The sequence below is a fragment of the Oncorhynchus clarkii genome, unplaced genomic scaffold (genome assembly GCF_045791955.1).
Source record: "Oncorhynchus clarkii lewisi isolate Uvic-CL-2024 unplaced genomic scaffold, UVic_Ocla_1.0 unplaced_contig_9385_pilon_pilon, whole genome shotgun sequence".
Lineage (NCBI taxonomy): Eukaryota > Metazoa > Chordata > Actinopteri > Salmoniformes > Salmonidae > Oncorhynchus > Oncorhynchus clarkii.
Window position 1 is genome coordinate 6,692 of NW_027259042.1, and position 14,688 is coordinate 21,379.

Sequence of the window (14,688 nt, forward strand, 5' to 3'; positions counted from 1 at the left end):
AAAATCAAGTAAAAGGAACTGGCCGCAATGCAGCGGAAGCTACCGGCTCCCGTGCCTCGACAGGTGAAGCTACCGGCTCCCGTGCCTCAGCAGGTGAAGCAGCCACCCATAATGCCTCTGCAAGCGTCACGACTGGCCCAAATACCTTAGCTGAAGCAACTGGCCACAATGCTTCATCAAGTGCCACGACTGTCCCAAATGCCTTAGGTGAAGCAGCTGGCCACAATGCTTCATCAAGTGCCACGACTGTCCCAAATGCCTTAGGTGAAGCAGCTGGCCACAGTGCCGCGCAAGCGATCACCCATAATGCCTCGGCAAGTATGGCAACTGGCCCAAATACCTTAGGTGAAGCAACTGGCCACGGTGCCTCGGAAGCAACTGGCCACGGTGCCTCGGCAGCGGAAGCAACTGGACACAGTGTCATGCAAACGGCCACCCATAATGCCTCAGAAGCGGCCAACCACAATGCCTCATCAAGCGTCACGACTGGCCCAAATACCTTGGGTGAAGGAGCCGACTCCCGTGCCTCAGCAGAAGCAGCAACCCATAATATCTCAGCAAGCGTCACGACTGGCCCAAATACCTTAGCTGAAGCAACTGGCCACAATGCCTCATCAAGCGCCACGACTGGCCCAAGTGCCTCAGGTGAAGTAACTGGCCACAGTGCCTCGGCAGCGGAAGCAACTGGCCACAGTGCCACGCAAGCGGCCACCCATAATGCCTCGACAAGTGTGGCAGCTGGCCCAAATACCTTAGGTGAAGCAACCGGCCACTTTGCCTCGGCAGCGGAAGCAACCGGCCACGGTACCTCAAGTGCGGAATCTGGTTCAAATGAAGCGACAGGCGCCCTTGCCTCGGCAGAAGCGGCAGGCGCCCTTGCCTCGGCAGAAGCGGCAGGCGCCCTTGCCTCGGCAGAAGCGGCAGGCGCCCTTGCCTCGGCAGAAGCGGCAGGCGCCCTTGCCTCGGCAGAAGCGGCAGGCCTTGAACAGGAGGGCCAACTCCTCAAGCAACATGGATTTTAGCAGCAGTGATGTTTCTCAGGATTTTGGGTATGAGGGTGACAATGAAAGCACCCAATGTGTCAGCTCCAGCAGCGTTCAAGGCAGCATCGTTGAACAGTCAGTTCTCGTACCAACATAGTTACAAATCGTATGAGAATGGCAATACTGTCTACTCCCAAACCTGCCACACCACTGGGTAGGTTATGCAAACAACTCTCGGACTGTAGTGACATCTCTGAACCAAGCATATCCCCACCTGCTACAAACTCACAACCTGCTAAAGTAGCCCCGCCACAAGGGAACGGCTACTTGGATGCAATGTAATGTGCAACTACTACACTCACCTGCACTTTGCGTTCTGATTTTGAAATCCGTTGTACTAATCATCTATCAACAGAATTGCAATGGTAGATTCATCCTTTGGATGACAATTTTGAGTTGTTGCTGACACTTTAAGCTTCCACTGTATGCTTTTGTGTTGGCCAGGGAGTTGCTGCTGCTCATTCTACCCTGCATTACTTGTAAAACAATAAAATATTGTACCTTTTAAAAGTGCCTCCTTGTGTTTTGAAATAGTATGTGTTTTAATGTCTACCTTTGGCTTGCTGGTTGAGAACGGTGTTGGTTGCCAGTGCAATTTGTAGTAATTGGAATGTGGTTCATAGTTCCTTATCTTTTGGATATCAAATTTATTTTTATCTTTGCTGCTGGTTGACAAACCCCAAGATTGTGTCTACGTTAAAGCCACTGACCACGTTTACATGTACATCAATATCCCGTTATTCGGGATCCTGAAGTATTTATTTTGTGTTGACATGTAAACATCAAATCCTGTTTTACAAAAACCCGAGAAAGCTTGTACCCCGGAGATGGGCTACTGTGGCATGTAAACCTCTTCTGTTTTTGTGGTATGCGCAGGCTCCGTTTCGCATCTCATGGTTGTCTGATTGACTCTGTCAATCAATTTAAAGTGGGCTACCTGTCCAGTTTGATCCACCATAACTGAGCTTAATGGCTACTTTCACCCCTAATTTAGACACGTTTCTGCTTACTTAGGTAGGCCATTTGTCAACTATAGTTTAATACATGCAGCTTCTCTTCTGTCATAACTTGTTGCCCCAGAAGACTAAAGTAGTGCTCACAAATGTCTTACGTTGATAAGATGACTAATGCATTCATTCTAACAGGTAAAATTATTTAAGGACCAGGTAGCATGCTAGAACACAGTGGAAACATTAGTCCTGTGCCAAATGTCATTGTAACAGATTTTAAGGAAATGGAAAGCTGAGAATGGTAACTTCAGTTAGTCTGGGTGTGTATTTTATGTGGTTGAAATGCTGTCTGCTTGCAAAAGTGTCAAAGATGACACATTACACGTGCATTGGCATTTTCCCCGAGACGCTGATAGAAATATTTATCCACTCTGTTCCCAAGACAATTTTAAAGAGATTTTTATTTCACTGCAACTGAAGTTAATATAAACTCTGCAAAAAAAATCAACGTCCTCTGTGTCCTGTGTTTATTTCCAGCAAACTTAACGTGTAAATATTTGTATTAACATAAGATTCTACAACTGACACAAACTGAGTTCCACAGACATGACTAACAGAACTGGAATTATGTGTTGCATTAAGTACTGCAATACATCTCCTCATGGACTGCACCAGATTTGCCAGTTCTTGCTGTGAGATGTTACCCCACTCTTCCACCAAGGCAGGCTTTGTTTGGTGTGAGTGAAGTAGGATCTGTTACGAAATTGGAAGCCGATTCTAGATTGAATTATGGATTGGAGATGCTTATGAGTCTGGAAGGAGAGTTCACAGCCTAGCCAGACACCTAATTATTTGTAGTTGTCCACATATTCTAAGTCAGAACCGTCCAGAGTAGTGATGCTAGTCGGGCGGGAGGGTGCGGGCAGCGACCGGTTGAAAAGCATGCATTTGGTTTTACTAGCGTTTAAGAGAAGTTGGAGGCCACGGAAGGAGTGTTGTATGGCATTTAAGCTCATTTGGAGGTTAGTTAACAGTGTCCAAAGAAGGGCAAGATGTATACAGAATGGTGTCTGCGTAGAGGTGGATCAGGGAATCACCCGCAGCAAGAGCGACATCGTTGATATATATACAGAGAAAAGAGTCGGCCCGAGAATTGAACCCTGTGGTACCCCCATAGAGACTGCCAGAGGTCCGGACAACAGGCCCTTCGATTTGACACACTGAACTCTGAGAAGTAGTTGGTGAACCAGGCGAGGCAGTCATTTGAGAAACCAAGGCTGTTGAGTCTGCCGATACGGGGATTGACAGAGTCGAAGGCCTTGGCCAGGTCGATGAAGACGGCTGCACAGTACTGTCTTTTATCGATGGCGGTTATGATATTGTTTAGGACCTTGAGCGTGACTGAGGTGCACCTGTGACCAGCTCGGAAACCGGATTGCACAGCGGAGAAGGTACGGTGGGATTCGAAATGCTCTGTGATCTGTTTATTAACTTGGCGTTAGAACACTTTAGACAGGCAGGGCAGGTTGGATATAGGTCTATAACAGTTTGGGTATAGAGTGTAAACCACTTTGAAGAGGGGGATGATCGCAGAAGCTTTCCAATCTTTTCGTGATCTCTGAGAATACGAAAGAGGTTGATAAGACTGGTAATAGGGGTTCCAACAATGGCGGCGGATAATTTTAAAAAGAGAGGGTCCAGATTGTCTAGCCCAGCTGATTTGTACGGGTCCAGGTTTTGCAGCTCTTTCAGAACATCTGGATTTGGGTGAAGGAGAAACTGGGGAGGCTTGGGAAAGTAGCTGCAGCAATAAGCTGTGTAACTCTGCAGTTGTTGCCATCCTGTACCTATCCCGCATTTGTGATCTTTCGATGTACCGATCCTGTGCAGGTGTTGTTACACGTGGTCTGTCACTGCAAGGACGATCAGCTGTCCGTCTTGTCTCCCTGTAGTGCTGTCTTAGGCGTCTCACAGTATAGACATTGCAATTTATCGCCCTGGCCCCATCTGCAGTCTCCTTGCAGCATGCCTAAGGCATGTTCACCCAGATGACTAGGGACCCTGGACATGGTGTTTTTTAGAGTCAGTAGAAAGGCCTTTTTTAGTGTCCTAAGTTTTCATAACTGTGACCTTATTTGCCTACCGTCTGTAAGCTGTTAGTGTCTTAACGGCCGTTCAACAGGTGAATGTTCATTCATGGTTCATTGAACAAGCATGTGTTTAAATCCGTTTTACTAATCATCTATCAACAGAATTGCAATGGTAGATTCAACCTTTGGATGACATTTCTGAGTTGTTGCTGACACTTTCTTTAAGCTTCCACTGTATGCTTTTGCATCGGCCAGGGAGTTGCTGCTGCTCATTCTACCCTGCATTACTTGTAAAACAATAAAATATTGTACCTTTAAAAGTGCCTCCTTGTGTTTTGAAATACTGTGTGTTTTTAATGTCTACCTCTGCCTGGATGGCAGGAAGCTTGGCCCCAGTAATGTACTAGGCCGTTCGCGCTACCGAATGCAACAGTGAAATGCTTACTTACGAGCCCGTAAGCAACAATGCAGTTTAAAAACAAATATGACTAAGAATAAGAAACAAAAGTAACAAGTAATTAAAGAGCAGCAGTAAAATAACAATAGTGAGACTATATACAGGGGGGTACAGAGTCAATGTGTAGGTGCACCGTTTTAGTTGAGGTATTATGTAGGTGGAGTTATTAAAGTGACAATGCATAGATAACCACAGAGAGTAGCAGCGGTGTAAAGGGGGGATGCAAGTAGTCTGATTAGCCGTTTGACTAGATGTTCAGGAGTCTTATGGCTTGGGGGTAGAAGCTGTTTAGAAGCCTCTTGGACCTAGCCTTGGTGCTCCGGTACCGCTTGCCGTGCGGTAGCAGAGAAACCAGTCAATGACTAGGGTGGCTGGAGTCTTTGACAATTTTTAGGGCCTTCCTCTGACATGGCCTGGTACAGAGGTCCTGGATGGCAGGAAGCTTGTCCCCAGTGATGTACTAGGCCGTTCACACTACCCTCTGTAGTGCCTTGCGGTCGGAGGCTGAGCAGTTGCCATACCGGGCAGATATTCAACCAGTCAGGATACTCTCGATGGTGCAGCTGTAGAACCTTTGGAGAATATGAGGACCCATGCCAAATCTTTTCAGTCTCCTGAGTGGGAATAGGTTTTGTCGTGCTGGCTTCACGACTGTCTTGGTGTGCTTGGAACATGTTCGCTTGTTGGTGATGTGGACACCAAGGAACTTGAAGCTCTCAACCTCCTCCACTACAGCCCCGTCGATGAGAATGGGGGAATGCTCGGTCCTCTCTTTCCTGTAGTCCACAATCATCTCCTTTGTCTTGATCACATTGAGGGAATGGTTGTTGTCCTTGCACCACACGGCCAGGTCTCTGACCTCCTCCCTATAGGCTGTCTCGTTGTCTGTGCTCAGGCCTACCACTGTTGTGTCGTCAACAAACTTAATGATGGTGTTAAAGTCGTGCCTGGCCGTGCTGTCATGAGTGAACAGGGAGTACAGGAGGGGACTGAGCACGCACCCCTGAGTTGCCCCGTGTTGAGGATCAGTGTGGCGGATGTGTTATTACCTACCCTTACCACCTGGTGGCGGGCCGTCAGGAAGTCCAGGATCCAGTTGCAGAGGGAGGTGTTTAGTCCCAGGGTCCTTAGCTTATTGATGAGTTTTGAGGGCACTATGATGTTGAATGCTGAGTACTAGTCAAAGAATAGGAAAGAATAGCAGTGTGGAGTGCAGTAAAATTGCATCTGTGGATCTGTTAGGACGGTATGCAAATTGGAGTGGGTCTAGTGTTTCTGGGATAATGGTGTTGATGTGAGCCATGACCTGCCTTTCAAAGCACTTCATAGCTACAAACGTGAGTGCTACGGGTTGGTAGACATTTAGGCAGGTTACCTTAGTGTTCTTGAGCACAGGGACTATAGTGGTCTGCTTAAAACATGTTGGTATTACAGACTTGGACAGGGAGAGGTTGAAAATGTCAGTGAAGACACTTGCCAGTTGGTCAGCACCTGCTCGCAGTACACGTCCTGGTAATCTGTCAAGCCCTGCGGTCTTGTGAATGTTGACCTGTTTAAAGGTCTTACTCACATCGGCTGCGGAGAGCGTGATCACGCAGTCTTCCTGATCAGCTTTTGCTCTCATGCATGTTTCAGTGTTATTTGCCTCGAAGTGAGCATAGAAGTATTTTAGCTCGTCTGGTAGGCAGGTGTCACTGGGCAGCTCTCGGCTGTGCTTCCCTTTGTAGTCTGTAAAGGTTCGCAAGCCCTGCCACATCAGAGCCGGTGTCAGAGCCGGTGTAGTACGATCAATCTTAGTCCTGTATTGACGCTTTGCCTGTTTGATGGTTCATCGGAGGGCATAGCGGGGATTCTTATAAGCTTCCGGGTTGGCGTCCCGCTCCTTGAAAGCGGCAACTCTAGCCTTTAGCTCAGTGCAAATGTTGCCTGTAATCCATAGCTTCTGGTTGGGTTATGCATGTACGGTCACTGTGGGGACGACGTCATTGATGCACTTATTGATGAAGCCAATGATTGATGTGGTGTACTCCTCAATGTCATCGGAGGAATCCCGGAATATATTCCAGTCTGTGCTAGCAAAACAGTCATGTAGCTTAGCAGCTGCTTCATCTGACCACTTTTTTATTGATCAAGTCACTGGTGTTTCCTGCTTAAATTATTGCTTGTAAGCAGGAGGATAAAATTATGGTCAGATTTGCCAAATGGAGGGTGAGGGAGAGCTTTGTATGCATCTCTGTGTGTGGAGTAAAGGTGGTCCAGAGTTTTTTCCCCCTCTGGTTGCACATGTAACATGCTGATAGAAATATGGTAAGATGTATTTAATTAAGTTTCCATACATTTAAGTCCCCGGCTACGAGGAGCACCGTCTCCCGGTGAGCGTTTTCCTTTTTGCTTATGGCAGAATACAGTTCATTCAATGCGGTCTTAGTGCCAGCCTCAGTCTGTGGTGGTATGTATACAGCTACAAAAAATACAGATAACTCTCTAGGTAGATAGTGTGGTCTACAGCTTATCATGAGATATTCTACCTCAGGCTGGCAATAGCTCGAGACTTCCTCAGATATCGTGCACCAGCTGTTATTTACAAAAATACATAGTCCACCGCCCCTTGTCTTACCAGACACCGCTGTTCTATCCTGGAGGATAGCCAGCTGTATGTTGATAATGTCGTTGTTCAGCCATGACTCCGTGAAGCATAAGATATTACAATTTTGAATTAATCTTCCGCGTAGGTCATCTATTTTATTTTCCAAAGATTGCACGTTTGCTAGCAGAATGGAAGGAAGTGGGGGTTTATTCGATCGCCTACTAAATCTCAGAAGGCAGTCCAGCCTCTGGCCCCCTTTTCTCCACCTTCTCTTTACACAAATCACGGATCTGGGCCTGTCCCCCAAAAATGATTCTGTTCCAAAAAAAAGGATTCTGCCAGTCCGTGGTGAGTAATTGCAGTTATTTTCGGTCATAAGAGATGACAGCGGCAACATTATGTACAAAATAAATAAAAAAACAAGTTCCAAACAACTCAAGAAACTAACAAAAAACACAATTGGTTGGGAATATGTCAATTAACTCAAATATGCTCTACACACAACAGAATGTCTTTGAACATTTCTGCTGAAATCATTCACTAACTGCATATTATGAGAATTCTGACCTTCAATTGATCTATTCATTGGAGGGATAACCTGTTCTCCTACACCTAACGGTGTTTGTTATACACAAATTAATTAAGTAAAAAAAACAGCATTCGTATAGTTCCAATGACTTCAAATTCAGGCATTTTACTATTTTGAACTTTATGTCTTTGTTTCCTAGGTAAATTATAGATATATTCTCCACACTTCATTAAAAGGAACCTGAGCCAATGTCCCAGCAACAAAAGGAATGGGCTTGCATGCCTTTTCAGCAGAAGCAACCAGCCACAATGCCTCAGCAAGTGTGACGACTGGCGCAAATACCTTAGGTGAAGCAACAGGCTCTCGTGCCTCAGCAGCAGAAGCAACCAGCCACAATGACTCGGCAGAAGCAACCATCCAAAATTTCCATCAGAAATCACCTGCTTGACTCTCATTACAAATACCTGGACTGCAAATTTACACAAGATTTAAACCAGCCTTGTTAAAACTACACCTTGGCATCACATCTTTGTATTATTAGCCTTTCATGTTCAGTCATATAACCAGACTATACCTACAGACAGTTAATGTACTGGCACATGCCTATTTTGATATCTATTTCCCATACTTCTGTCTTTCTCTTTCTCGTTTTCTCTCTCTCACACACACACACACACTCTCTCTCACACACACACTCACTCACACTCACAGAGACAGCAGTGTGTCTGTACCAGTCAGAGGTGAAGGGGCACATCCTGCTCTTCATCAACAGGGGGAGTGGTGACTATGAAGTGCTCAAGGACCGGCTAGGTCAGGAGCTCTGGCCCCAGAATTAGTTGAAAAGGTGAGATCAGGCAAGCAGCTACTGGACCTGAAAAAGAGTGACTCACAAAAACCTCTATTATATTAGCTATTTGATTCAGATCTTAAGATAATGTCCCTAATCCACTATTTGGAACAAGTTATTTTGAATCCACTCTTTAATTGCAGCTTGAATTGAATTTGTAAATGGATTCATTGGAGTCAGATGTGATGAACTGCTTTGTGATCTGAGAAAACCCTTACCAAATGCGGGAGATAAGGAACTGCCCATCAACAAAATTCATACATTCTGCAACCGAAACTAAAACTAAAATCTGTGTTTTTTTTGGATGAGACCAATGTCAAAAGTAGTTCAATATATATGAACTGCTGACCTGTATTCAAAAACATGTGTATTTCAGTATCTGGGTTATAATATCTGGGTTATAATACAAATTGTATTATTTGACAGTATTTCCAAATACTTATTTAATACATTGAAGTGTAAATTATTTTTTTTGATTTTGAGTTTTCAAACACTTTCCAAGTGTATTTCCAAATACATAACATTTAACTACTTATCTTTTCAAATAAAAGATCAGAATACTTACTTTGAATTATTTGAAATATTTTGAATAGTATTTGAACCCAGGTCTGATTTAAGTGACATACATTTGTGTTCCAGTTACAGTAGGCCAGCCTACAGCAGTGGAAGAGGGGAGTTAGTGCAGATTTCTAGACATTAAGGGCCGTACAATAAAGTACAGAATGATTGGAGCACTCGGGGCGAATATAAAAGACCAGAAAAAAGAACAGTGTCTGCCTGCTGTGCTGAAAGAAACAGGAGAAGAAAAGGAGATTGGCATTTTCAAGGCACAGACTTGGAATCAAGTATAATTATCAGAGATGGAATGCAAGCAGAAACATCAGTCGGAATAGGGAAAACACTGTGGCAGATTTAAGGGGGCTGGAGATATATGCATAGCTATCTAAACAGTTGTAATCGAGTTTATATGTTTGTGGATGTGTACTGCAATCAAAGTTGAGACAACATTGGAAAAAAATGCTTCCACAAAGTAGGATAGACGGTCAGAGGATGATGAGATGGGTTGTTGTCTTGTGTTTTATTTCATCCACATGAGGGAGACAGTTTATGGCGACAGTGGACACCTTCGAGCTGATCACTATTGTCAAGTCGGTGGCAATTGTTGGTCACCGCTGTCGTGTCTTTGGCTCTGCCGGATTAATTGCTATGACATGCTATTCTATAAAATAATTTCTCCGTAATTAATATCACCTGATTGAGCTAATCATGTAAATGTAATTAACTAGAGAGTCGGGCACCACAAAATAATATTTATAGAGCTGTTATCTTCCAAATAAACTCTTAAAGATTGTAATATTTTACATCAATAGTAGTCAACATTAATTGTCATCTTACTTCAGTCTCATAATCTTAAAGTTGTAAATTCCTGGCTAACAAGTTGAATCAGCAATACAAAATTGGGTTTAATTATTTATTTACTAAATAATCACACAGAATCACACATACACATAATTAAATCATAATTTGATTACAAATTGCCGTCATAAAGGAAAACGTCCCTAGTGGGCGGAACAGATATGACAGCTTGTTACACAAAGGAAAAGGGTCTGGTTTGAGTGAAAGAGCGGGAGACTGGAACAAAGGCGAAGCTGTGCTATCGTAAATATAGGATCTTATGCATTCTAAATTACCACTCATTTGGAAACGGAAAATGCAATAAATATTTACTCTGAGCTGTGCTTCAGTAGGTTGGTGGTAGATGGAAGACCGCGTTGCCAAACCGAGTCCTCTGTCCTTTGAAGAATGTCTCTGGTGGTCACTTGGATAAGTTGTAGTAACGTCGTTGTGTGGTATACTCTGTCTGTTCCTACCTAACCTGCATTTGCAGCTGCGGTCGCTAACTCAATGGCTAGGAGGTATCACTTCTGTTGTGAACAAGAGTTCAAAGTTCATAGCATTCGCAACCAAAGCTCATGCTGATGTTGGCTTTGTTCTGTAGTTTTATCTGAACCATTCTGACATAGGATCGTCATCCTACCTCATTGGAACAGAAAGTTATGTTGTCGTGTCATAGTTTACAACCTCTGTCTCTTCACGTGGGCGGGCCACTGAGTGAGCAGCCCTAACTTATGAAAACCCACATCTCACATTTTAGAAGCTAAAATCACATTTCATCCCGTCACAAATAATTTCATATTCAAACATTTAAATTGAACAACAATTCCATGTGAATCTGATAACTCTGATGTATAGACTTTCTACTGCAGAGTTTATGTCATTTTATCATGGATGAGAATGTCTCAGATGACAATCGAACTGACATCATATTCATTAAGTACAGCTGCATATGTTCAATTGTTTGGATTACCAGAATATAGTTAATTTCCCCCCACATACTGATGCTCCCAGAATCTCTATGTTAACCAAGATTTAAAAAAAATGTAACCTCAGTAGGTTAGAGATTGGAAAAAGGGGGGGAAGAGGTATTTATGACTGTCATAAACCAACTCAACCAGGCCAACATCATGACGCCTTTCAAAGTTTGTTGCGTTCTGGGGATAAAACATTTCCGAAGTGAGTCTATATGTCGACTGCATGAACTGCATGAACAGAAACTCCAAGTTTCTGCAATTGCTCTTCACCAACTTCATCCTGCAGCCATCACCTGTCATGTGGGGGCTCCATTGTCAACCAATCATTAGTGTTTATGTTTAACCCACATGACCAAAAACATGACTGAAACAGGAACCAATTTGCTGCAGTTAATGTGTAGCCTACAGTGCATAAATGAATGATGTGATTGAGGCTCTCTCTCATTTATTGATTGTATAATGTACACATAAATTATTTCAGTTTGTGAGTGGGTGTTAGAGACATGTTTTTTTTTACATTATAAAGGAAGCCTTGTATAAACAATGGCAACACTGCCATGGTGATCTGAGCCTTGCTGTTGGAAGACATTAGTATCCGAATTTCGGTTGTCGCAGATGCACCTCTCCTGACTTTACTTCTTGACTTTGGTCTACAGTCAGTTGCTTTAGCTTTACCACTCAAACGAGCCCTACTGTATGTTTGCCTCTGAAAAATTAAAGACTCAGATCATCACATGAGTGTTTAATTGGTGTCTGTCTGAAATCAGAATTTGTCTAAGATGTTGCACTTTGTGCAAATGAAACTGTTATCCATCTAATGTTGCTATGCTGAATGAAACACACGGTTTTAAAGAAGGCATGTGTAAAATAATGGTGCCTAACTGCTCATTCAGCCTCTAATCTTCAAATGAACCAAGTGAATTTTGTACAAGCTATAATTTAAACTGATCAATGTAGTGCCAAGACAAAAATGTGTTTCCTACTTTAGAGCAGGGGTGTCAAACTCAGTCCATGGAGGGCCTAGTGTCTGTAGGTTTTTGTTTTTTCCTACAAGGAAGGAGCAAAAACCCACAGACACTCGGCCCTCCGTGAAATGAGTTTGACGTGTGCTTTAGAGTAAGGGCTGTCAAACCTGTCAGGAACTCAATTAGAGAATCAACCACACCTGAGTAAATTTCTGAATTCCAAATCAACCCCTAGCCCAACCACTTAGTCACTTATGGGCATTTGAAACGATCCGATAGGTTATAGCAATATGGTAATTGCTTCACCTTGACTTCTGATAGGCTGGATGCAATTGTGGCCATATTGCTTATACCTTTTCAATCATTTCTGATTCACAGATGTGTTTAGTCCAGGGTGTAGGATTTAGCGGTCAATTTGGAATTAGGAATCAAATGTAGTTCAGGGACTTACAGCTGTCCTTAATTAGCCAATGACATTAGAAGGGTCTGGGATTTGTTTAAAAGGAGCAACCAAAAAGCCTGCCAGATACAGCAAAAGGGATATTAAACTAGGGCTTATAACGGCCATTAGTTCTGATTACTGGTGAGGTTTCGAGGCGCAAAATGGCCGTGATGATTGGAATCACTTTCAGGTAGGGTTTTAAAAGTATTGCTCTAGTTTGTTTCCCTTGTCCTTCATGTGTTACAGGTTTATAACATGTTTTTATTTTCTATATTTTTTTAGAGTTTCTTGGTTTTGTTGCCTGCTAATTGGCGGGATAACCTGTTCTACATCAAGTGAGTTTCTACACATTAATTTCAAGTAACAGTTGCAGTTCCAATTACTTCCAAGGCTGGCATTTTACTTTGTTTCTAACCTAGGTGATGGCTATCATGCACCAGGTTCTGATGCAGTATGTCTCTATGCAGGCTCACTTAGGTCTAAAGGATATGGAAATTACATCTCTCCAACAGCTCAATTGCGAGCGCAGCTGACCGAAGAGCAACAGAAACATCTGGCCTCCATCCTGCAAAAGCAACTGGCCCCCATGCCCCTGGCACCTCCGAAAATGTGGTATCCAACTCAAATGCCCCAGCAGGAAAAGCAACTGGCCGCCATGACCCAACAGGAGACTCTACCGGCCAGTTATCCTAAGCAGCCTCAAGCAGTGTTGTATCCAGCTCAAATGCCCCAGAAGCAACCAGCTACTGAACGTCAGCATCAGAAGGAACAGGCCATACCCAAGTTACCTCAGCAAGTGTGGTATCCAGTTCAAATTCCCCAGCAGCAAAAGCAACCAGCTACTGGGCCTCAGCAGCAGACGGAACTGACCACCATGCCCCAGAAGCAACCGACTCCAATGGATATACCGCAGAAACAACCAACAGCTATGCCGCAGCAAACATGGTATCCAGCTCAAATGCAGCAGAAGCAACCAGCCACCATTCACCAGCAAGTGTGGCATCCAGCTCAATTTCCCCAGGAGCAAAAGCAACCAGCTACTGAACCTCAGCAGCAGAAGGAACTGACCACCATGCCTCAGCAAGTGTGGTATCCAGCTCAAATGCCCCAGGAGCAGAAGCAACCGGCCACCATACCCCAGCAAGAGTGGCATCCAGCTCAAATGCTGCTGACGCAACTGGCCCCAATGCCTATCCTGCAGAAACAACCAACAGCTATACTCCAGCAAGCATGGTATCCAGCTCAAATGTCCCAGCAGCAGAAACAACTGGCCACCATACTGCAGAAGCAACCAGCCCCAATGCCTCAACCGCAGAAGGAACAGGCCACCCTGCCCCCGCAAGTGTGGCATCCAGCTCAAATGCCACAGCAGCAAAAGCAACCAGCTACTGAAACTCGGCAGCAAATTGAACCGACCGCCATGCCCCAGCCACCTCAGCAAGTGTGGCATCCAAATCAATTTCCCCAGGAGCAGAAGCAACCAGCCCCTATGCATCTACCGCAGAAGGAACTGACTGCCATACCCCAACAACTGTGGCAAACGGCTAAAATTCCCCAGCAGCAGAAGCAACCGGCCTCCACCCCTCTACCGCAGGAGCAGCCTACCGCCGTATCCCAGCAAGTGTGGTATCCAGCTCAAATGTCCCAGCAGCGGAAGCTACACACTGCCATGCCACAGCAGCAACTGACCGCCATGCCTCAGCAATTATGGCATGTAGCTCAAATGACCCAGAAGCAACTGACCCCAATGTCTCAGCAGAAGCACTACCAAAGCACTGAAGATAGTGCCTCTGGTAGCGCTCAGGCCAGCATCGTTGAACAGTCGGGTGTCATCCCAATCTATTCCTACAGTTCCAAATCGCACTACGAGAATGGCAGAACTGTCTTTTCCCAAATCAGCTACACTCCTAGGGAGGCTATTTCTGTTGACAGTGGAAATGCTCCCAAGGACGGTTATGTTAGCTTTGGTGCACCAAGCATATATCCACCACTAGTGAAGGATTCTGCAAGGTAATGGTTCACTTTAACCTGCTCTGAACTTTGCTCTCTGAATTTGAAGGACTTTGTACTAACCATATATCTATCAACAGGAAAATGTAATGGATTCATCCTCTAGAAGCTCTAATGGTGAGTATTGTTTCTTACATTGGTTACTTAACATTCTGTGTTGCTGACACTGCATTTCTGCTTTTGTTTCGACCAGGACGTTGCTGGTGCTCTTGCTACTCTAGAGTTATGGAATACATCAACAATTTTACTTTAAAAAATGCCTTGTCTCTTTGAAATATGATTCTTGTGTCCATTGCTTGTGACTTGAGAACAGGTGGTGTGCAGTCTTTTAAAAATGACTGTTCAGTTAAATCTTTGGTTGTTTCTTTTACCTTTGCTACTGGTTGTTCAAAATAA

General features: G+C 44.3%; 2 protein-coding genes across 2 annotated transcripts; both read left to right on the top strand.

The window, feature by feature from the left end:
• Positions 1-320: 320 nt before the first annotated feature.
• On the top strand, positions 321-1,022 carry LOC139399439 (autotransporter adhesin BpaC-like). Its single transcript, XM_071144846.1, has one exon. It carries the CDS (start codon positions 321-323, stop codon positions 1,020-1,022), a length of 702 nt encoding a protein of 233 aa, XP_071000947.1.
• A 41-nt stretch (positions 1,023-1,063) lies between these two features.
• On the top strand, positions 1,064-14,296 carry LOC139399440 (uncharacterized). Its single transcript, XM_071144847.1, has 3 exons — positions 1,064-1,118; positions 12,795-13,180; positions 13,271-14,296. The coding sequence occupies exons 1-3, from the start codon at positions 1,064-1,066 to the stop codon at positions 14,294-14,296; spliced, it is 1,467 nt and encodes a 488-aa protein (XP_071000948.1).
• Positions 14,297-14,688: the final 392 nt, after the last annotated feature.

Bases quoted from the DNA above. Each gene is read 5' to 3' on its own strand.
- LOC139399440 (XM_071144847.1), top strand. From the start codon at position 1,064: ATGAAAGCACCCAATGTGTCAGCTCCAGCAGCGTTCAAGGCAGCATCG. The intron at 1,119-12,794 runs GTCAGTTCTCGT...TCTCTCCAACAG, and splicing joins CAAGGCAGCATCGTTGAACA to CTCAATTGCGAGCGCAGCTG. The intron at 13,181-13,270 runs ATGGATATACCG...GCCACCATTCAC, and splicing joins CCCAGAAGCAACCGACTCCA to CAGCAAGTGTGGCATCCAGC.
- LOC139399439 (XM_071144846.1), top strand. From the start codon at position 321: ATGGCAACTGGCCCAAATACCTTAGGTGAAGCAACTGGCCACGGTGCC.